At 33.6% G+C, this 24718-nt stretch overlaps 2 protein-coding genes and 1 non-coding gene across 5 annotated transcripts; 1 reads left to right on the forward strand and 2 right to left on the reverse strand.

Annotated features, from left to right (window-relative positions):
- The first annotated feature begins 1504 nt into the window (after positions 1-1504).
- On the forward strand, positions 1505-9720 carry LOC126733242 (4-alpha-glucanotransferase, chloroplastic/amyloplastic). 2 transcript variants are annotated; one of them, XM_050436462.1, is made up of 16 exons: positions 1505-2022; positions 2419-2481; positions 3202-3290; positions 3383-3443; positions 4233-4311; positions 5624-5760; positions 5873-6031; positions 6133-6212; positions 6893-7032; positions 7110-7141; positions 7225-7299; positions 7848-7920; positions 8018-8106; positions 8309-8353; positions 8443-8595; positions 9400-9720. In XM_050436462.1, the coding sequence occupies exons 1-16, from the start codon at positions 1645-1647 to the stop codon at positions 9502-9504; spliced, it is 1758 nt and encodes a 585-aa protein (XP_050292419.1). In that variant the 5' UTR covers positions 1505-1644; the 3' UTR covers positions 9505-9720. The 2 variants fall into 2 exon arrangements, with proteins under 2 accessions (XP_050292419.1, XP_050292420.1); XM_050436463.1 differs by having other exon boundaries at positions 1507-2022; positions 6136-6212.
- Positions 9721-9853: 133 nt separating this feature from the next.
- On the reverse strand, positions 9854-15431 carry LOC126733243 (uncharacterized). Of its 2 annotated transcripts, none has more exons than XM_050436464.1 (10): positions 15117-15431; positions 13387-13482; positions 13134-13208; positions 12645-12713; positions 11679-11755; positions 11254-11342; positions 11035-11164; positions 10567-10657; positions 10416-10481; positions 9854-10287 (listed from the first exon to the last, which is right to left on the reverse strand). In XM_050436464.1, exons 1-10 carry the CDS (start codon positions 15276-15278, stop codon positions 10168-10170), a joined length of 975 nt encoding a protein of 324 aa, XP_050292421.1. In that variant the 5' UTR covers positions 15279-15431; the 3' UTR covers positions 9854-10167. The 2 variants fall into 2 exon arrangements, with proteins under 2 accessions (XP_050292421.1, XP_050292422.1); XM_050436465.1 differs by having other exon boundaries at positions 13350-13482; positions 15117-15242.
- A 110-nt stretch (positions 15432-15541) lies between these two features.
- Positions 15542-15622, reverse strand: TRNAL-AAG (transfer RNA leucine (anticodon AAG)). Its single transcript has one exon. It is a non-coding gene; the product is annotated as a tRNA-Leu (tRNA).
- Between the last annotated feature and the right edge of the window lie 9096 nt (positions 15623-24718).

Consider the following 24718-nt stretch of genomic DNA (forward strand, 5'->3'; position numbering starts at 1 on the left):
ATCCACCACAAAGGCAACCATTGCATAAATATATTGGCCAAGGAATGACATTCTACTAGAGATTATTTTGTTTTGTCCTTTGATCATCCTTCCTATATTTTATTTGAGCTTTTAGTAGACACTTGTAGCTTACCCTAAATTTTGTACTACTTAATTTGTTGAGCAATATTTGTTACACAAAGTGTATTTTAATAAAATGGAAACGACAACATGACTTTAACTCACGTTTTCCCTAATTTGTTTAATCTTTTTTTTTTTTTTTTTTTTTTTTTTTTTTTTTTTTATAAAAAAAATTAGAGTAAAAGTTGTGTAGTGGGGCTGTCCAGACCCGACCGGAGCCCGACAACCCAACCAAATCGCCTAACGCCAACCCGATTCCAACCCAAACCGAAGGTCCAGTCGGTCGACGGTGGGTTTTCGTTTTCAAGAACCGACATTAGCAGGTCAAGTGGTGGGTTTGCTTCTCTAAAACCCAAGCAACCCGAACCCGACCGGAGCCATATAAAAAATCCAGCTAAATCTGCAAAAACAATCCAGATCCAGCTAGATCTGCAAAAACAATCTAGATTCGGCTAGATCTCAACCAAATCTAGTGAGATCTCAACTAGATCTGGTGGTATTTAGCTAGATTCGGCCAAATTTCAGCAATTTTTAGCCCAAAAAAATGCAGATTTCGGTGAAAAAAATGCAGATTACAGCGATAAAATGCATATTTCGATGACTTTTTCTAGATTTCAGCAAATTTTCCCATCGGTGATTTTTTTGCAGATTTTGATGACTTTTTTTAGTTTTGGATGATTGACCGAACCGACTGACGCTCTCCTTCACCTGAAACCGACTCGAGTGATTAATTCCAGCGATCGATTTCGGGTTCCTCCACCCAATGCTGGCAAGTTGAGTCTGGGTTGGGTCCAAAACTAACCCCTGGACAGGCCTAAGTGGGGTGAGTACATGTGAGTGAGTATGAAATAGAAAAATGTTAGCATCACAACTTTTATCACAACTCATTCATGTGACAAGTTATGAGTGGTGAGTTCATATAGGTCTATACACTATACTGAGAAAGTATTAAGTCCACCAGGAGGACTGTTAATGTGGTCCTCCTTGATTTCACAACTAATAAAATGTTGTTATTTATGTAAATATGACATCATCTAGTAATTTTTATTTTTTATTCATTGTACTAATTAGAAAGTTCATCCATATATTTTCATAGATAACATCATTTTTAATAATTTCTCGTCTATACCGCTCACAACATGCCAAACAGATAAATTAGGATAAAGTGGTGGCGAGAGTCATGGGTCTAATTATTTCTGCGTTAAATATTCAGCATGCAACATGTTCATGGTTATGAAATATCTATGTCAAGTGTGGGCGTCGGTCAGTGCGAGTCAGACATGGGAGAAGTTAAGACCAGTCACTCCATGCCACGTGGAGCTTGATGGTCAATACAATCACATCTGATTCTGATTCTGATTCACTCTCCCTCTCTCGTCACGTCACTCGTCACATGTATTACCCTCTGCTCGCATAGCACTCTGTTTCTTTACTGTTAAATTCAATTCAATCTTCCAAAGCTAAATCCAAATTCCAAACAGCCATTACTAAATTCCAGTCTCTCAATCTCTCTCAGTCTCAGTCATGGCGATCTCTAGCTATCTCTCACTCTCGCACTCCCTTCCCTCTCCAAGTCCAAAGCTCTACAGTTACTCTTCACTACTCTCCTCAGTTCCCACCGCAACCGCTTTACTCTCCTTCAAACCCAAACCAACCACTTCTTCACCATTCTCTTGTCACTTCCATGACGGCGGCTTTTCTTCTCTCTCCGCCGCAGTCGGCGAAGACTTACCAGACGATTACGGAGAGTGGTTCCCGAAGCCGGATCCGGAAAATCGAAGAAGAGCCGGAGTGTTGCTCCATCCGACGTCGTTTAGAGGACCTCACGGGATCGGCGATCTCGGCGACGAGGCGTTTCGGTTCATCGACTGGCTTCACCAAGCTGGCTGCTCCGTCTGGCAGGTCCCGCTCTTCCGTTTTGTTTTGAATTCACAGATAGTTGCATTTGCTTCTTCTTGTTTCTTTATGCTTTCACTCCGTGCCTGATCAAATTTATCAAAAGAAAAAGAGTGATGATAGTGCAATACAAACTAACTAACAAGTGCACAGAATCACCTGATCACAGACACACTTATTTGATAAACAATTTGTAATAAAACCTGTAATCATTCAATACTCTCTGCTGGTTGTTTCTGTGTGTTAATTTTGCATTTACGCATATGGAAATTAGAAAACAATTACAACTACTTTAAATTTAAGGTTTCAATTAGCTCAATTCATTAGGTCTAATGTCATTGAATAAGGGACCAAACGTCATGCGGAAATGAATTTCTGTTGAATATAAATTTATTTGTGCAGGTTCTTCCGCTTGTTCCTCCTGGGAGGAAGGCCAATGAAGAAGGGTCACCCTACTCGGGCCAGGTGACACTCTTCATTCCGATATGTTATCTCTTTATTGTTTTTTTTTTTTATTGTATTTCTATTTCTTTTTTTTTTTTTCCTTTTGTGGGAGGAGGTGGCTTTTGAGAAATTTGAATGCATTGTGCAATAAATCAAATTTTAATTGAGAATAAAAGCTTCTTGGAATCATTCCTTAGGATTAGGATCACTCTAGTGTGCTTAGCATTGGATTGGCTCATATTATCAGTTATTTATTGTTATTAATATTAGTATTATTTTGGTTTGTAATATACCGGTCCTTATTGCTTCTAGGAGCGGCTAAAACTGGACAAGCATTTAGCCACTCTATGTGCCTCTGTGTTGACCTTAATTTGTTGCATATTCTTTCTGTACCTATAATGGTCAAACTTCTGGATGCTTTCCCTTGAGTTTTTGGATGAATCACAAAGGAATGGAATGAGCTTGTAGTTATATTGATAATTAAAAAGAAAAGGTAAACAAATAATAGTGATCAACTAGTTGGGTTTGTTGTGGCTTATTAGATATCCAGCTTAGGTTCCACCATGTTGGGTGTTAGATCCTGTATCTAAGTATGACATGATTACATGCATGTTGTATAGAAATTATATGATCCACCTTATTTGACTCTCAATTTATACGTGTTAGTGTATCTAGTTCCAATTTCATTTTGTAAGTATCATTTTAATTGTAGGCAGTTATCCTTGACATGATTACTTTCAGGATGCAAATTGTGGTAACACTCTGCTAATATCTCTCGAAGAGCTTGTCAAGGATGGTCTGTTGATGAAGGAGGAGCTACCTAAACCAGTGTGAGGACTTTGAACTTATGACTGCACCAAGACATTAAGCTATGGTTCTTCACTTATGTCTCTGTGTTATTAAAGCTTTGTTGTTCATGCAGTGACACTGACCGTGTGAACTACTCAGCTGTTGCTGACCTAAAGGATCCTTTGATAGCTAAGGTACACAATCTATAAGCAGCATAAAGTGCTAATTTTTCCTTTCAGTTTGTCATGTTGGTTAAAAATCTTGTTGATTCAGTGAGTTAAGCCTAGACCCTACACTAGTAAGAATCCCTTGATATTGAGAACCAATTATGCGTGTCACATGTATCTAATTGCTTGTGTTACCTTACAAAGCTTTGCTAAAAATATTAGTCTAAGCAGAATTACCACTGCTGCACCATCACCATTACTACCTAGCTGCTACTGCAACTACTTCCTGCTTTACCACCACTACCATACTACCCTCCTGCCTACCATTATAATCCATCAAAACTGCACTGCACCATTACACTGCTATTTAAATTTGAAGACTACATACAACATAACAATTACCTTGTTTCTATTGTTCAAAATTTATGTGCAATGACATATCTGCCTGTATGCTTGTTATGCTAAGAAATTGTGACATAAAAAGGGCAAGAAATTGGTGGTAGTGAGTAACTTGTCTGTCAAATTTACTTGTACATTTAATAATTTTCTGCTTCTTGGATTGGGTCTTTATTTTTTGGTCTCTTCTTAGGCTGCAGAAAACTGTGCACAAAAAATATATATATATATATGTATATAAATATAAAAAGAAGGAAAGAAAATATAATAGAAGAAACAGAAAAGAAAAATAATTCGCTAAACTTGAGTCTCTGTTTGTAAACTTGCTGCTTACTTAAATAATACTGCATAACTATTCTATTGCTCAGTATCTTGCTTTCATTTTTACATCAAATTCTTCTTATTTTTGTCTCTTCTTAGGCTGCAGAGAGGCTCATTTTGAGTGAAGGGGAGCTTAAGAGTCAACTTGAAGCTTTCCGTAGAGATCCTAATATCTCTAGTGAGATTTTTTTACTTTTTAGTTTGTTAATTATCTCTTGCAACTGTTTTCTAAAATGGTTAAAGCTCATCAGCCTCCATCTACATTGGTGGTTAGAGAAATTCTAGGTCTTGTGAATGGAAAGATTTGGCGGCAAATGATGTTCTTGACATATTTTATCTCATCTTTATAATAAATAATTGTGTTGAATTATATTTAGAACCATACTCTAACATTGTCATTGATGAAAGTTGAAATATATAGAAGGCCAATTGAAATGACGCCTCTTTTTTTTTTTTTTGGGTTGGGGGGTGGGGGGACGGGGTTATTTTTATGGTAAGTTGTATATTTTTGTTGCACTTTCTAGATCACATGCAAGGACTTCCTAATTTCTTCGTGTTAAATTTAAAAATACTATTTGTACATATTTTAAAATTTAGGTTTAACTAAAGAACTTAAGTAACAGGTGGAGATTTTCCAATAATAATGTAATTGAGTCTTAATCAGGTAGAGTTTTTATTTATTTAATTCCACTGATCTCAAGTACTCCATTTCCATCTCCATCATTGCATTAGAAAATATAGAAAGTAGAGAGGCAAAGGCATAACCAAATGAATTTTGCGCGTCTGATGGGATTTAAATTTTGTTCTAAAAAATGAGCCTGAATGTCAGTCTACAAATATGTGTATCTTGTATGCCACATAAATGTATGATGCAGAAGCTAAATAACCAGTGGCCTGTTAGATTTTATTAATTTAGCAAACAGTTGAAAGTGTTGTAGGGTTCAAAAAGATGCTGTCCTACACTTGCCTTAGTTCTACCATCCAAACTGTCCTTGGTAAAAATAAATACTATACACTAGAAAATGGCACTCTTTTCTTCTTATAACTTGAACAAGCAATCCACCTACATTGGATAAATTTATAACAAACCCTATTTCTATTTGGAGGTTGGCTTCACAAAATCTATTCCATAAATTTCCTATCTAGAATCATCTTAAAGGAATTTTTTCTTACATGTTAAATGATGTACCTGGGCCTTATTTAATACTGTTGCATTGACTTTATGATGCTGTTAACTGTCCAAAATAAACAGAAAGAATAATGAATTAATCATTTTGCTTGCTGTTTAGTTTGTGAAAGATTTTATGATTTGTTAACTCATGCACTTGCACTTCTTTCATTTCAAATAAAAATTTCACTTCCCAATTCCTATCCAGATGTGCAGATAATTTATAGTATCTGGTTGAATTAGCCTTTGAGTGCAGTTTTGTACTTTGCGGACCTGGATCACTAGATGCCTTATGTATTTCTCATTTTTTTCCATTTGGTAGGCTGGCTTGAAGATGCAGCTTATTTTGCAGCTATTGACGACAGCTTAAATACTTTCAGTTGGTATGATTGGCCTGAACCTATAAAAAATCGCCATCTTGCAGCTTTGGAAGACATTTTTCAAAGCAAAAAGGATTTTGTAAGATCTGGATAAGCTTTTTGGTTGTATTATGGGCTTGTAGTTTCTCACATCATCTTCCATGATGTTAAAAACCACCAAGATTACCCAGTTATGTTTTTTACTTGTTCAGATAGATAAATTCATAGCACAACAGTTCTTATTCCAAAGGCAATGGCAGAAAGTTCGCAAGTATGCACAGACGAAAGGCATCAGCATAATGGGCGACATGCCCATTTATGTAGGTTACCACAGTGCTGATGTTTGGGCAAATAGGAAACATTTTTTGCTAGTGAGTAGTTCCGTAGTGAATCATGAGAATTGCTAATAATTGAAACATACTCTGGAAGCATCATATTCTGGTGCAAAGTACTAATTATTTATTTTCTCTAGCAGAACAGGAATGGTTTTCCTCTTCTAGTTAGTGGTGTTCCCCCTGATGCATTCAGTGAAACTGGTCAGCTGTGGGGCAGGTTTGTACTACACTATACCCTTCCAAGCAAATATAAATATTTTATTAGAATTTCAAAGACATCTATATACATATATTGAAGGCCAGAGTAATTGTCCAGAGGAATAATGATGCTTTCTTGTCCCTTTTTTTTGTGCCTTTTTTCCATTACTTTCTTTCTTTGTTCTTCTTTTTTTTGGGGGTTTTTCCCTTCTTTTTTTTTTTTTTTTTTTTTTTGTGGGGGGGTGGGGGGGTGTGGGGAGGAGCGGCTGTTGGAGGACTTGGGCAGTGAAAATTTTCATTTTAACTACCTAGATCATGTTGTGTCTAATTGGTTGCTGAGCACTAGGAAATTTACTATGTATTGTAACTGAAACATTGTATCCTTAGTCCAAGTGTACAGCAATGGCTGTGGGCTTGTTTTGGTTTGTCAATCATACAAGAGTGAGTTTGGCTACCTTCTGTCCATATGAGCTGAAGTTTCAGTTATTTTTTTGATTTTTTGTGTGTGGGTCTCATGCAATGCTAGTTGTATGCAACCAATTTATATTTACCTGTACGCTTTGTTTTATTTTGATACTTAGAACTTCAAACCTTTGTTCGTAGCATAGCTCATGTTTACTCTTACATGACTCAAATCTCTTTGTAATAGGTTTTCTATATTTTCCAGCTCATTAATTTACTTCACTTCTGATTTAAAAGCCCTCTGTATGATTGGAAAGCCATGGAGAAAGATGGATTTTCATGGTGGATACGCCGCTTACGTCGTGCACAAGATATATATGATGAATTCAGAATAGACCACTTCAGAGGATTTGCTGGCTTTTGGGCTGTCTCTTCCGGTGAGATAATTTAGATTTTGTATTATGCTGTTTTTTTGTTGCTTGTGCAAGCACTGATGTATTACATGATTTCGCAGAAGCAAAGGTTGCAATGATTGGAAGATGGAAGGTCAGTTTCTGTAATTCAGATCACACTATAATTTTTCTCCAGCTACCCCTTTATTCACTCCATATGTTATTTTGTGAGGGTAGGCAGGACCTGGAAAATCCTTATTCGATGCCATCTCTGGAGCAGTTGGGAAGATGAATATAATAGCAGAAGATTTGGTACGTTTTATCAGCTATAATACCCCAAAAAAAAAAAAAAAAAAAACCCTTAATTTGTCACCATTTTCACCCTTTGTCTGGATATATATGATCCAATAGCTCTTTTGGCATTGTATTACTTGCAAACAATTACTAAAGTTTGAAACACTCATAATGTGGATTCGCAGATTTGTAATAACTCATGGTCATTGATATGATAGCCTGTTGACTTCAGTAAAATGCTACTTACCAGATGTAATTTTATTCTTGTTATTTTGTTGGGGTATTGCAAGCATGTTAGCTTTTTGGAGGGGTCCAAGATTGGTTTAATTCAACGTTTTTTCTACCATATTAAAAATTTGTGGCAATTTCTTGGTGTGCGGCAAATCTACTTGTGCCTGGGGACTATCAAGTGGTCAAGGGCCTTGGAGATCATTTAGCCCAAAAAACCCAAAAGAAATGTTATGGTCATTGATGTCTATTGTATTCTAATGAATCTTTTGTCATTTAGCACATATTCTTTGTTTTTTGCTTGATATGTTCGTATCTATTGTGCTGTCACATGACAGGGAGTTATCACAGAGGATGTAGTCCAGCTTAGGAAATCCATTGGGGCACCTGGAATGGCTGTCCTCCAGTTTGGTAGCAATATATTACTGTCTTTTAAATGGTCATTTTTGAGGCATACCTTGAATTTTACACGATGTTATGTTGTCCATTTTCTTTTTTTCTTGTCCAGGTTTTGGAAGTGATGCTGATAACCCTCACTTGCCTCATAATCATGAACACAATCAATTTGTGTATACTGGAACTCACGATAATGACACGGTAAAATTCCTCCATGCCATGGACTTACTTCAATATGTTGCTCAATTTATCTTCTTAATTTGGGGAATGATGGGAAAATGTAACATGATCTGATATAACACTGATTTGCACTTACATAATTGTTGAGACCTTTGTTCCGATTCTTTAATCCTGACTTGAAAATTTAGACAGATCGTACTAATAGATTTTTTTTGTATTATAGATCCGAGGCTGGTGGGACATTTTGAAGCAAGAAGAGAAGTCCAATGTGTGTATTAACATGATAAATTTGAAACAGTATATAAGCAAAGGTGTAGGTATGCTTGTATTTTTAATATAATATAATTTTTGTCTCAGGTACTAAAGTATCTCTCAATTAATGAGGAAGATGATATTCCATGGGCCCTCATACAGGCTGCGTTATCTTCAGTGGCCCGAACTACAATCATACCTATACAAGATGTGCTGGGGCTAGATAATTCTGCCAGGATGAACATCCCTGCAACTCAGGTAAGATATTGTGACGAAATCCAGTCCAGCCAAATTGGATGATGCGCTGTTAGTATGGAGCATGTCCGGTGCAGCAGTTTTTCTTTTTCTTCCTTTTTTTTTGGGGTTGGGGGGAGGAAGATGGGCACTCAATCTCCCAAATCATGTCGATCTTACAAAAGAAGATTATTCAAACTTGAACTGGAGGCCTTTGTGTCCAGCCTGGTCAGATTGCACTGGTAGTAATACCTTTGAGTTATATATATATATATACACATAACTAGAATCTAGAAGCCATATCTTTGAAAACACCAAAAGAGGTCTTTCCTATTTACAGCGTTACAGTTACGCGATATAATCAATCTTATCTTTCTCGAGTATAAGGGAACTTTTTTTCTGCAATTATTTACCATGTATAAACAATAAGCAAATTTGAAATGTTCTACCACTAGTTTCATATTACACTCATTCCTCCCCCGTCCTTTTTCTCTCTCTCTCTCTCTCTCTCTCTCACAGGGGGAAGAGAGGACTTCAAAATGTTTTTATTTTTTTATTTATTTTTATAATTCAATAGGTTTTTTTTTGGGGGGGGTGGGGGGAGGAGGATTTGAATCCTAGATGTCTCCATTATAAACACTAGGAGGTGCATTATAAACACTAGGAGGTGCCAACCAGTTGAGCTACAAGATTCTTGGCCTTCAAACTGTTGATTATAATATTTGAAATTGAACAGTTTTTGAAAGGAATTTATTATTTTCACCTTCTAACACATGCAATCAATATTTCATGCTTTGCTTGTGTATGATGAATTTCTACTGAACACAGTTTGGAAATTGGGGTTGGAGGATGTCTAGTTCCATGAGCTTTGATAGCCTGGAGCCTGAAGCAACGAAACTGAGGAATATGCTTTCTATGTATGGCCGACTGTAATGGATGCTGAGGTTTTTTTTAACTGGTCTACAACTTTTTTTTGTTTTGGAGAATAACTGGCTACCACTTGAATGTAAGCCACTCATGCTTTTTGTAATAGAACCATTATGCAGAGTTTACTCTTAATCACTAAACAACTTGTCCTGCTTGAAGCAATATTTCGGGATATATTTTGTTTCAATTGAATAAATTGCTCTCTATATTTTTATGTCTTCATGTGCTGATTTCAGTTGGTTAGCTATTCATCATGTCACAGCATTTGCAATAAATTTTATGACTGGTGACACTGGGAATTTATTGGTCAAAAGAAAAGGAAAGACGCAAATAAACAAACAAGAGAGAGAGAGAGTAAACTAAGCTTGTAGTTCATAACTTCATATCTATTATTAATAAATAAAAAAGGTTAGTTTAGGTGTGGTTTCTTAATCTGGTACCATAGGCATTGGTTATCATGCAAACTATACCGTTACAAATGTTTCGTAACTTTTCACTCTCTTGATTGAGAATGATTATCCTGTAGCGTAGCAGGAAAAGGTACGACTGTAACTCATCTTGATTACTGTCATTGCAAGAATTATGAGGGGACAAGAATAATCAAGCTACATTTAGGAAGTTCAAGTCTGATGCAAAAGTGAATTTTCACAAGGATTCTGGTCTTAGAAACTATGCGGCTTTCTCGATTGCTTCAATGCACTCTAGTACAGTTGCCTTATTTGACATTGCCGTCATAAGGGCTTCATGAATCACCTTATTATTTTTTAAGAGGGATGCAGCTAACAAGACCTGCATTAATTTCTTAGCATTAGCATTTTATTATTGAAACACTTCAAGATCAAGGTTGCTTATACAATTATTTTCTAATAATGACCTAAAAATTGATTGAAACTGGGTGAAATTCATTTGGAACTTACAGCCCATCTTGTAAGATTTTGTTGCTGTTCTTTGCTAATCTGTGGCTTGCTTCTGTTAATAAATCTCTACAGAAAATCCCCCCCAAAAAAATTATTGTCAATCAAGATATATTTGTAAAAAGAAAAATTCAAAGGAAGATTCAGTTATAACCTGAAGGGTGAAAAGATCAGCAGATTGACCAACCACTTTGTCATATTTCAAACCCTCTGCAGCTAGTCCTGCCATTGCTACAACTGCCAACCTGAGAATGGCTATTACAGTTAATTAATTCTACACCAGTCATATTTATACAATTCAGCATTTGATGAATTTATAAGATGGTAATTTTGTACCATTGCCTTTTTCTGCAATTTCTGTTGGTGGTAGTTAACGCAAACTTTCAACCTCTTTTTTTTAATATACAAATAGAGCTTATACACATTGTTTAATCCAAATAGATCTTAATCATAAAGCGAAATAATATTTAATTTTTTACTATCATATGCCTTGCATAAAAACCTACGACCTTTACCTTGGAACTTTAAGACATTACCAAACAGTGTCTAGTTTTCAGGAGAATAGAAGGTAAGAATCAAAGAAAATGTTCAATTTTTGTAGCTACTGGTGTCATATGGATACCTGTCTAGTTCCTTGGCATCAATCTGCCCACTATATATGAGTTTTTCCAGCCTTTCATCAATGAGATTGACATGCTCTTTTCCAATATCCAGTGAATAGCCCAGAATAGGAATGCCAAGCAAATAAGCAACTAAGGTTTGTAAAGAACATTATCCCATTAGTCTTGATCAATTAGGCGTATCTCATGTTTGTTATATGCATTTCAATAAAAAAGAGTACCTAAAAAATGAGCTGCTTCATGACTAGTAATTCTTTCTTGATAATCAGGAAAAAATGAAGAGAAGCCACCAATAGCAGCCTGAAGAAGCCTACAACAGATATAAGAACATTATTAATGCAAACGAGTCATAAATTAGCTCTCAACTATGGGTGAAATTACTAAATGCACCCTACATATAACACATTCTTTTTAAGTGCACCCTATAAGTAACACATTCTTCTCATATAAAAGTTGGTCTCACATGTGGATTCAATGTATGGAATTAGAATCCACCTATATGTGAGAGAGAGGTGTAATACATACAAAATAATTTTTCCAACTTGAAATAGAAGGTAAATATTGATGGCTTCAGCTGTATTAAAATTTCATTTAAAATAATTTTAATGGGATAAAACTTGTAATCCATCTTAGAGACATTTCTTACCCAGGGGCAGTGCTTCCCACCGCCAAAACTATCAATGATATGCTCCCAATCAAGTAAGGCACAAAGAAGCCCCAGTCCTAAAGGGATGGTAAGAACAAAAGACATCATCAAAATCGAAAATTGTTTTAAATTTTCTCCTAACAATTATTACATTACCAAGGCATTGCATCAATGAACCTCATAGCTATAAATTAAAAAAATAAATAAAGAAAAAAATGTCTTCAATCCTCATGGGCATGAAAAGAGCAACATATCACCCATAGGAAGGATTCATTTGAATGCAGAGCAATTTAGAAACATAATATGTGATGCAATTGATATTTGAATGCAGAGCAATTTAGAAACATAATATGTGATGCAATTGATATAACCACGAATGATAAGACTGATATAAAGATGCACATGGAAAGAGAAACCATTGCATTTTCAGTCCGGAGGTTTGCTTTTTAAGGTTTTAAGACAGTGAGAGAAAACCAAGATGAAGATATGCTCTTTTTCTAGTGATAATTACAAACAAATTGAAACAGCTTAAACTAAGCAGTGAGAGCAAGGATACAGATTTCATTTTCTCTCAAGCACGTCTTGGCCTATTTATATGAACTTTTTTTACATTGTTTTGCATGTCCACAATATGTGTCGAAGACTTCACCAACTGAGAGTACTTTTAGAACTTTGTTATTCTCCTAAACAAAAGCAGTGGGAAGTGAAAGGGTTCAATACTAGCTGTGAAATTATGTGGCTTAAGCAGAAACGAAGTGAGAAATACGTACTTTCAAATTTCTATGAATGAGGAGAAAATACAGAAATATATTTCCTTACAAGTCAATCGGTGAGAAGAGGCTGCTTGAATCAAAATATTGCATGATAATAGAACATGAGTTTGCATGCCCTCCTAGTATACTGTTTAAGATGGTATAAAAACTTGTGTGCACCTATACAGAGGAAAAGGGATAGAATTAAAGTTACCCCAGGAAGCTGACCAGCAAGAACACCTAAAAAACCTGTTGTGCCCACCACTGTGAAAAGAAAAGCTGCCTGTATCACTGACAGATGTCAATTTTATGAACAGCATCTTGACCCAATGCTTTTTCAGTGCAAATAATAAGAAATCAGATCGAATTTGCACTCAAATATTCATGAAATTCTAATTACTTTATAATTTTCACAAGCTCAAAGAAGCAGCTATGGGAAGGAAGAAAGAGATAACAAAAGAGGTCAAAATAAGACATTGACATCTTGAAATCTATGTGTGTGTGTATCTATATATATAAAATAAATAAAAACCTCAGGAAATTCTTCCTAAGTTAAAGGGTTTTTATGCTGAAGTTTTGAAATGATTGCAGTAGTGATGCATTGCATTTTAGTCTACAATTGAAACTTAGACCAAGACTTGGCTGTTGTTATACGCTTTACCCAATGCAACAAAGGAAATTAGAAAGCTTTATATATACTTACATCATTTCTGACACTTGGGATTGCAAGGTTCTCAGCATTTTTTATTCCAAGAGTTGTCAGCTCCCGAAGAGATGTCTGATGCATGAATTTTGAAGCAGTCAAACTATTTAATCTAACAAAGTAGGATAAAAGGATGAACTCAAAGCAGTGAACAGATATACATTATTCGGATACAAGTATGCATGGGTTTGTAGATGTGGCTAATGTTTTTAGTACCACTTCCCAGAACTTCACACTTGTAATGGAGACTGACCATCCGACGTGAGACATTTGGCTGAGAACTCCATCTCTTGGCCCAACCAACTTCATTCAGCTGATCAAGTGCCTCTTTAACAGCATTACTATCTTTCTGCAGAAAAAGTATATCCCTCAGTTAGGAACAGTTACAGGATCATGAATTGGTAAGCACATCAAAGTTACGTAACATGCCAAAGTGCTTATGTCCTACAAGTGTTAGAGATAAACACTTGGTTGTGCTTGTAAGAAGCAAATGGATACAAAACCAATTCAACAAGCAGGATTTTTCCTTAGAACCTACCCAATTGATGGTGCAGGTCCCATGCAGGAGGAAGATCTTTTTTAATTGATACATCAATCATGTAGGTACCATACAGAACATGGATTGCAGTTGAAGGTAAGAAAAAAACTGAAAATTGCTGACAAATACAATACATTGTATCTTTCCAATTACCTCCAACTCTTTTGTCTAAGTCGATCTTGTAACAAATAAAACCCTTTAAAATTTTATTCCCCTGTTGTCAAATTGTATTGTCTGTTTTACAATCTTCTGTCTTTTCAAAACTCAGAAGATGCAGATGGAAAACTGAATCACTGTGGCTTAAAATGACTACCAATGCAGACCTCCATTTGATATAAACTAGTTCCATAATCCTTGAAATCAGTTCTTAATTCAATCACACTCCTTTATTCCCCAATATAGGATTTTTTTTTTTTTTTTGGAGATGAATGAATGAACTAAGAGTTTGGATACTTGAGAACCCCAAGGGGTTAGGCTGATTAACTCGTTGGCCTGAAATAAAAGCATCTCAGTATTTGCCAACCAAGTTCGAATCCTACCCTTTAGCCCTGGTGATTTATCCCAGTATTTGCCTTGTGTAGGATGGGGGATTGTAATGCCTGGGGATCAGTCACGTGCTAAAAAATTCCAGGACACCAAAGAAAAAGATTTTTTAATCTTTAGGTTTCTTGGGGATTGCAGGTCTTTGCAAACAAAAAATTAATAAACCTAGGCGTTATATGTTGGAAGCACAAGAGAAACATAAAAGTTCCTGTATTAAAATGAAGGGAAAAGATCAATGCAAGGATATCTGATCAAAGCAGCACACTATCTAATCATCCACAAGTGGAAACAAGACAGTCATTTATGCCAGAGCCATTTGTCAAATGGATAATATTTCACTTGTCTGGTTTCTGCCACAATAATTTTCACACACTCAAAAGGAAGGGATGGGAGGGGGGTTATGCACTTTGGTGAAACTTCACATTTAAATGCTAGTGAAAAAACAGTGATTGCATGGAGTCACAAGCAAGGAGGGTTGCATTCACGGTTATGTGTTTGAAATCAGCACACTAAACCTGCCATTGCTTAGGCATAAGCAGCATCAAGTCCAAAAAATTATCATAATAATGCTGACTGTAAATTTATGACTGCAATTTTAGGAGCACACCTTCATGACAAAACTACATCTCTAGAAAACACAAAGACTCTTGCATTTACTCTAAGAGCAGCACTCTAACAACCCTCTCCAATCCATACTATGCTTGAAATATTTGCAATGAAATGGTTTTGCATCTAAGGAAATGTTCAAACTTTTTAAATATTCACCCAAAGTGCCTACAAGTTATTAAGTCATTTAACCACTTGCTCATATCACTTAAAAAAAAAAATACATGCAATTCTAAGTTCTCAAAATAATCTTAACAAGTTAAGTGGGAAGTGGAATTGAAAGGAAATTAAGTAACCTTAGCAATGGCAGATTGGAGAGTGTTGAGGTCAACACCAGGAGCAGCAGAGGAAGCTCTGACGACACCCCATTTAATTTTGCGGGGGATGGTCTTGGAGCATTTTGGATGATAGTTGGTAGTGAAAGCACTAACAGGCTTTAAGTTTGAAAGGGAAGCCATGGCTAACCACACTGATAATCTGAGCAACTAACAAAACTGAACTGAGACCGTAGGTAAAATGGTGAGGTTGGTTAGGACTTGGGACTTAGGTGGATAAGGCACGGTGGTTTGGTTTGCCGCCACAATGTCGTGTGGATAATAAGAATGAATGAATGAATGAATAATAAAGAACAGGTCCCTCTAAAAAAATTAAATAAATAGAGAATATGATATGATATCTGAAATCTAGTTGGTTAAAAATTAAGACTAATAAAAATCAGAAATGTTGAGAGTGGGATTTGAACCCACGCCCTTTCGGACCAGAACCTTAATCTGGCGCCTTAGACCAACTCGGCCATCTCAACTTTGGTGCTAATATTTTGCTGTTTTTTTATTTTAATAAAGACGAAATAAAAAAGAGAAAAAAAAAAAAAAAAACTGTAAAATACCATTTAGGTACTTTTAGTGCAGTGATCACTCCACAAATATAAGTGCTTGTGAAGTGTGTAGAGGGCAAGGGTCAAGGTTCAAGTCTCTATAAGGGAGCTTCACACGCATATACACTTAGATTATAGTAGAAATTCTATCTTGTATCACAAAAATAAATAAATAAATAAACATTATGGACCAAAATGGTAATTTACTAAAGAAATAAATAATTAACTTTTGCAAACGTGTATTTCCACAATTTAATTAATTGTTGGCATATATGGAACATTTAGGATACTAAAGAAAATAGACGATAAAACCACTTTGAAAGCAATTTCTAAGGGACATAAATAAAAATTTTCAAATATGTAGTACCAAAATGAAAACGGCCCTATGTAATTCGGTCAAAATTAAAATGACTCAAATTTTTTTTTTAAATTCCTACAATAGTAAAAAAAAAAAAAAAAAAAAAACATTTAATGTGTTTATATAGTAGCAATTGTAGGGACACGATTATTTTCGCAATCTTTTTATAACGACAAATTGTGATTGAAGTAATATTACATTCACATATCCCACCACTAATCCTATTTTTATTATGTAACAATCACATTAGTAGGGGTGTCAATTCGGGTTAGCGTGTCGTGTCAAGGTAGGAGTATTCGACTAAATGACTCAACCCTAACCTGACCCATTTAATAATCGTGTCATGATCTTTCAACCCTAACCCAACCTGTTAATAAGGCAGGTTGACCTGACCCAACCCATTTGACATGTTTAATTAACGAGTTGTGTTGGGTTGACACGAATGTAACACAACCCATTTCAACTTGCATAATATAAAATATAACATTTATCTAGAAATAATTTTTTTTACATCCCAAAAAATAGTGCATACACTTCAAGTCTTCAACCTACATTCAAAATAATATAATTCAATAAAAATATAATATTCATCTAGAAATAAGTTCTTTACACTCCAAAAGAAGTGCATACACTTCAACCCAAATTCAAAATAACAAAGTTTAACAAAAATAAAATAACATAGTTCAACAAAAATATAATATCCTTGGAACTCGCTAAATGCTAAGTATCAATATTGAAAGAATTTGAGCAAACAGTAGACTAATCTTAACTATAACCATGATTATCATCTATAGATTCTTTGTTGATGTCCAAATTCATAACATTTTCCACAAGCTCATCCAATTTCATTTGTGCAAGTTCTATGCCCCCCCCCCCCCCAAAAAAAAAAGTATTAGTAATTCTAGAGTCTATAAAGTTTGAATTTCCAATTACATCCCTTATAAATTTTTGTAATTACTCACTTTTCTTTTCAAATTTAAAATATATGTTGAATATAAAAGATATTTGACAAATCTAAAATAAAATAAATATTTATTTGTTATACGAGTTAAATGGGTTGTGTTAAGTGGGTCATTTCGGGTTGACATAAATAAATTGGCGTGTCAAACGTGTCTATTGCGGGTTATACGGGTTGACCCGCTTATGACACGTTTCTTATCGTGTCACTTTCGGGTCAACCCATTTATGACCCAAACCCATTAAAGCCCAACCCTAACCCGAAAAAACCCGTGCCAAGTTCGTGTCGTGTTCGCGGGTTGGGTCGAATATTGACACCCCTACACATTAGGCAACATTAGAGTTATTAAAAAAAAATGTTATATTTTGTGTCACCCAGTCATAGTAAGTCAGGAACTATACACTATAAAGACATTTATGTGTAAGTGGGCTGTAAATGACTCATGTTGTTTATGAACCAAAAAAAAAATTCAAACTCAAGTCTAAGTTCAAACTCGATTATCAAACAAGTAGACCTCAAACATATATAATACTGTGCTCATGAACAAACTTACAATTATGAGTTTGTGAATGGATTATGTAAGTGTATACATAAGCTATAGCAAAAATGGCCTACTACCACTATTTAGCAAAAAAAATTGTAATCTACTACTGTTTTGGAAATATGTAGGGATTTACCACCTTTTTGAAACTCGAGTTTTTTGAAAAATATATTCTGAAAAATTTTGAAAATTTTTTTATAGTACTCAAGTTTCATAAACTCAAGTACCATGAAAAACTCAATTTTGCCAAACTCGAGTACCTAAAAAGTGATACATTCCTATTTATTTATGAAACAATGGTAGATTGCAATGTAGTTTATGAAAATGTGCTATTTGACTATTTTCGCCCTCATAAGATATCAAATTACTATTTATAATTTATTGATGGTATAAATAGTCCATTTATATAATTTTCAACAATGAATATAAATTTTAAAAGTTTATTAACGTAAATAATTCTATCCAATTAACTCAAATGATATAATTTCAATTTTAAACTATAATTTAATTACTAATTATTAGTATATTTGTAAATTGGTTAAAAAATTAGTTCTAATATTTACCATATATAGGAAAAGAATAAGTTAATCAATTAATAGCTTGTACAAAATTTGAACATATAATTTAATTTGATAACAAACTTCAACTCAGCTCGTGCTCCAAAAAAATAAATAAATAAACTCGAATTTTTAGTACTTAACTCAATTGATCTCGTTTACAAAGGGAAAGGAACCCGACCCTCGGGCTGCCCAAGCCCAAAAACACAACGACTAGAAGCAGCGGGTTCAGCCATTTGAAAATCAGGCCCGACATAAGGAGCAACAAAGTTCACTCGTTAATATTGGGCTAAGCCCAACACCCAAAACGATAAAGGAAAAAGCATCTGATCCAGATATGAACTAAAAAATCTAGTTGATTTTAGGTCTAAGATGGGATTTTTCGTGACCAAAAAGTTAATAGGATTTAATCCCAAAAAAAAAAAAGTGAATTACGTAACACTTAGATTTCATATAAAGAAAATAATATATATATATATATATATATATAAAACTACCTCTACCTCTTTTAACATCTCAAATTTCCTAATTACATTGCTTGTGTTTTAGCTACAATATTACTATGTTACTTCGTTTGGTAAAAAATTGTGTGAATGGTCAATGGTGGCAACTAAACATGACCACAAAGTGTCAAAGATTCTCCTTATTCTTGAGCACGCTTTCATTAAGCTTGTGAAACATAATAAATGTTTTTCCAATTCAATAATTGAAGATGATAGTTTTTTTTTTTTCCCAACATAATTCAATAATTGAAGATGATGGATTTGAAATAAATATATATATATATATATATATATAAGTTGAACGACAAAGTACAGATCTTGAAGTATCTGGCTCGTCATGTCCTAATATAATATCCCATAATCTCTATGCAAAATAAATCATTAAAAGAGTATCTTGCACAATCTTTTCATCCATGTTTTTCAATGAAAGATAAATAAATAAATAAATTCAAATTTCAATAATGCCTCAAAGGACAGAATCCATTAGTCCATTGCTAGTGTTTTTTTTTTTTTTTTTTTGTCTTAAAAATATCGATGGCTTCCTTATTTAAAAATATCTCTGGTTCAATGAACTCTGGGTACGTAGCACGCAAACGAGATCACTCACATCAATGTGAGAGAGGCAAATGCATGTATTTTAGAGCTAAGGTAAATCTCATTTGCCACTGGGCACTGGCCAATTGGCCATGGCTTTATATTTGACCCTACAACATCTACTAATCTGTCCACAAAAGAAGCGACTTGATTTATAGGACCAAGTTTTTGCTTGACTGCCATGTGGTTTGAGTGATCAAATGCATGCATAAAGAAATTTCTGGCACATTCTTTGAGTAGTTCTCTTTGTAGTTTTGTACATGTTCCTCGACACCATCAATGCCTTCTCTATTCTATCGGTATGGAATAATGCTTACGACCTTTCTATTTGGCTTAAACTAAGTCATATAACTCGGACCGACATTAGTGTACAACTGAACTTCCAACTCTTTATCAATTTATCTTCTTGTGCACGTGGATTACACTTATTTTTACTGCACCAAACACATATATATGCCAGTGTAATTCAATAACTACTCCCTCTCTTTACTGAGATGGGAATATCAAAACCCTTATTGGAGAGAGACAGAATGGAAGAGATTGTAAACAGGCTAAGAGTACTTAGTACCCTCTCTCTTAAACAGAGAGTACACCTTGTTAAATCATGCAAGTTCTTATGTCTATATTGTTTGTACTTGTTGCTTATTTTGTTTTAGAACGTACTATATTTTTAGTTCGAATCCATGAATGCCATCATGCAGATAACATCATTGAAGATAAAGACACAATTTCTCAGCCAATAAAAAAATAAGTAGACACAATTAATAATGTCATAACACACAAGGAAGATAAGAACGATGTTCATAGACACAGATCAAACTAGCCGAGACAAGACCCTAAAGGAAGGTGATCATCTTGCTCTAGCTTGTTTGCTTGTGGCCCTTCATGATTCACTATGTACCTTTCTGGTTACACTGAATGTAAAGATTAAAACCATTGTTCTTAATATTGTACCTAATATCGAATTGTCAATGACTGATACATACAATCGATTATTAGTTAATACGGTTTAGTTGTTACTTGTTAGCCCACGTGAGTTGCTTATTCTCTTGTTTGGATGTTCTTTCTTCTTTTTTGTTTTTGGACCTTAGTTGCTATTATTGGGTTTCCTAATGGCTGCTTCAAAAAAAAAATAAATAAATAAATAAAGAAGTTCGATATCTCGTATCTCTAGCTTTTACTATTTTTTTGGTTCAGTCAATTCAGTGGGACCTCCTTACTTAAATTACGATTTCTTAGTCTGGTCTATAATTAAACTGAGTATTTTTCTTAAAAAAAAAAAAAAAAAAAAGAAGAGAGAGAAGCTTCTTATGCTTTGTATTTTTACATTAAATAATAAGTGGTAAGTTGTTATAAATTATTTTAGGTTGTTTTTTATGGAAAAAAAAAATTCAATGATAGGTTTAAATTAAAATCAATAATAACTTATTATCTATAATTTTGAAATTATTGTAGACGTAGCATTTCTTTAGAACGAATAGACTATTATAGATGAGTGAAACTTGCAAAATAAGTGAAGGAAAATATTGTGACAATAGAAATGAGGGAAAAAAGAAAAGAAAAGAAAAAATTGCTCGTGTGTTTAATAAGAATGATAGAAAAGTGAAAAATTATTCTTTCACAACAAATCATAAGTGCCAAATTGTTATGAGTTGTTTTTTATTGGCAAAAAAGCAATTTTAGTTATAAGTTCAAATTAGAACCACTAATAACTTATCACTTATGATTTGTTTGTGAAAATATTGTTATAAACGTGGCACTTCTATAAAACTAATAGACTATTATAGATGAGTGAAAAATGCAAAATATAGGAAGGGAAATATTGGGACAATAGAAACAAGGGAAAAAATTTTGTTTTCGCTCAAGCGTAATTAATAAGAAGGATGGAAAACTACAAAATTATTATTACACCCTTAATCAAGGTACTTTTGTAATTTTGTTACTTAAGGTCATTTTTTTTCCTTATTTTCCCTCTCCAACTTAGAAGGAACTAAATTAGTGTGGATCGGGTGAAAGCCCCATCCTTATTTATTTATTTATTTTTACTTTTTTTCCCAATCATTCTGTGGAAAATTAATCTCCTCTATTTTATTTTTCCTTTTTTGTTTTTCATCCTCTACCCTTTCATATCAACCAAATGCATCCTTCTGCTTTACCAATATGGTTTTTTTTTTTTTTTTTTTAACTTCTTGTGTCTTTAATGATGTAAAAACTAAATATTTAGTTTATCTGCTTTTTCCAACCTTTTTATTTAATATCTATGATTTGTTATGAAAATATTACGAACGTAGTACTTCTTTAGAACTAATAGAATATTATAGATGAGTGAAAATTGCAAAATAAGGGAGGGAAAATATTGGGACAATAGAAATGAGGGAATTTTTTTTTTTTTTTTCTCAAGTGTGTTTAATAAGAAGGATGGAAAAGTGAAAATTTTTTTATTACACACTTAATGAAGGTACTTTTGTAATTTTGTTACTCAAGGTCATTTTCTTCCTTATTTATCTTTTTTTTTTTCCCAATCATACCGCAGAAAATTAATCTCCTTTATTTTTTTTGCCATCTACCTTTTCATATCAACCAAATGCACCCTTCTGTTGTACCAATATGTTTGTTTTAGTTTTTTTTCTTTTTTCTTTTTTCTTGTACCTTTAATGATGTAAAAACTAAATATTTAGTTTGTTTTTTCCATCCTTCTTATTAAACATCTATGATTTGTTGTGAAAATACTGTGAACTTAGCACTTCTCTAGAACTAATATACTATTATAAATGAGTGAAAATTGCAAAATATGGGAGGGAAAATATTGGGACAACAGAAATGAGGGAAAAAAAAAGAAAGAAAAGAAATAATTTTTTTCGCTCAAGTGTGTTTAGTAAGAAGGATGGAAAAGTAAAAAATTATTATTACTCCCATGCTGAAGGCGCTTTTGTAATTTTGTTAATCAAGGTCATTTTCTTCCTAATTTTCCCTCTCCAACTTGGAAGGAACCAATTAGTGTGGATTGGGTGAAAAACCCATCCTTTTCTTTTTCTTTTTAACTTTTGTTCCCTATCAAACTGTGGAAAATTAATTTCCTATATTTTCTTTCGTATTTATTTTCTTCCTCTACCTTTTCTTATCAACCAAACACACTCTTTTGCTCTTACTAATACATTTGTTTTAGCTTTTTGTTTCTTGTATCTTTAATGATGTAAAAATAAAACTAAATATTTAGTTTATTTGATTTTTGTCATCATATATGTATAGATTTAATGAATTTCAACTTAATTAAAATTTTGTTTTGTTATACAATACAAGACTCAAATATTTTATTTGAACTTATTAAAAAAAAAATTATCACATGCCCAAGTCTCAATAAATAAATAAATATATATATATATATATATATATACACAAATTGTGTCTATATTATTGAAAAAAAAATAACAATAAAGAAAAAAAAAGTCTAAGGAAACCACTTTTGTCCACAACTTATTGAAGTACTAGGTAGTTATGATTCTTAAGAATGATACAAAATAAAATAATATAAGCGGTAAGTCAATGTAAAAGTGATTATTCATCACAAGTAACATGTCATTTAATAAGTTGTGAAAAAAAAAAAAAAAAAAAAAAAAAAAAAAAAAAAAAAAACTTAAGAAAAATAAGAAAGAAAATGGAAAAGTATGTAAAGAAAAGCAATTCTAGAGAGAACATTCATAGAATCCAATGTAATGGAATTGTATATTCAATAGTGATAAAATTATAATGAAAATTAAAAATATTTATAAAATTAATATTGGCTTTTATTTTGCAGATCTTCTCAACAAGAATGTCAAAAAGTCTTGGATATCCTAAATGTTTATGGCAATTGTTCGGGACCAAAAAAAAAAAAAAAAAAAGATAGAGAATATTTTCACCATCTCAAAAATTTGTTTAACACCCTAGAGTCTGTCACCGAAAGCATCTTCGGTCATTAAAAGAATCTTCGATCACCAAAGGAGTCTTTAGACACCAAAAGCATCATGAGCTCACCATGAGAGTCTTCGGTCACTAAAAGAGTCTTTGGTCACCAAAAGCATCGTAAGTTCACCAAAAGAGTAATCTGTCACCAAAAGCATCTTCAATCACTGAAAGAGTCTTCGGTAAACAATATCATGTGTTCACCAAAAGAGTTTTCAGTCACCAAAAGCATCTTTGGTTACCAAAGGGAGTGTGGCACCATGTTGACCTAGTTAGGCAATAAAGGATCATCAAGCTTCTCTTATGTCATCAAGCTTATTGACATTGTCAAGCTCTTAAGGGAGCTTCAAGCCCCCATGCCTCTGGCGAGGCCCAAGATGGTTGTCAAATGCCTAGTCATCTGGAATTTCATATGGCCAACGAAAGATCCCATACTAACGACACCTTAGACTTAGCTACACACCATTTGCGTGCTCTCTACTCAAATATATCCATATGGAAAGAACTTACATTCTATGTCCAAAGATCCTTCTACATATGCGTATCCTTCAAATATGGGAAGTTTGGACTGAGGATCTCGGAGCTTTAATTCCATGCCTTCCCTATAAGGGAAGAGCCAACAATCATGGGATCTGGGTCAGGGGCGGCCCAACATAATTTGGGGCCTAAGGCGAAAAATTTATGTGGGGCCTTTAATATGTAAATATTAATTAAACAAAATTATTTAATACTAATCAAATTAAGGTTAATTTGATACATTAAATACATAAATAATACCAACTGGACTAATGTTAATTTCATATAGTAAATTGAATATCACAGTTGAATTAAAATATTAATAAAAAGAAATAAAAATATATTACGATTGAAAAAGATACTTTATTTTGGATATAAGACGATGCATAGTTAAATAAAGTTGTAATTTAATTTTTAATTTTATATTTTGATTTTAGGAGAGAGAGATAGATAGATATTATTTGGTGTATGGTTTTGTAGGATATTAATTTACAAAAATCAAAGTCTCAAACTAGGAAATTAATCTATAATTGATGGTTTAACACATTTGCAACATCTTTTTGAAATATTTTAGGGTTTCAATTGAGTTAAGGTTCTATTGGTCTTATACTTTGAGAGTCTTAATAGAAATGAAAAAGAAAAATGCGCTAATTAAAAGCACTATAAAATGTTCAAAATATAATGTGATATTATCTCTCATTGATGAACTTCATCAATTTAACTAATGAATGTTTATATCAAGTTTTTGTGATTAATAACATGGCAATTTGTAAGCCAATAGTAAAATTTGTACATCACTAATAAATAAAAAATGTACAACCTTTAGAAAATATATATAATTTTATAAAAATTTGGGCCTTTAACTATAAAAAGTGGGGCCTTTTTTTCTAAGGAAATTTTTTTTTTTTAGTGGGGCCTTAGGCCTAGGCCTAACTTGCCTAGGCCTTGAGCTGGCCCTGATCTGGGTTAGGTCTATGTTATTATATAAGCATCCAACCTCCTCTTCTCCAAGGTACGAAGAATTTCCAAGCTTTCATACTTGAGTTATTGGAGAT

This window comes from Quercus robur, chromosome 6 (assembly GCF_932294415.1).
Source record: "Quercus robur chromosome 6, dhQueRobu3.1, whole genome shotgun sequence".
Taxonomy (NCBI): domain Eukaryota; kingdom Viridiplantae; phylum Streptophyta; class Magnoliopsida; order Fagales; family Fagaceae; genus Quercus; species Quercus robur.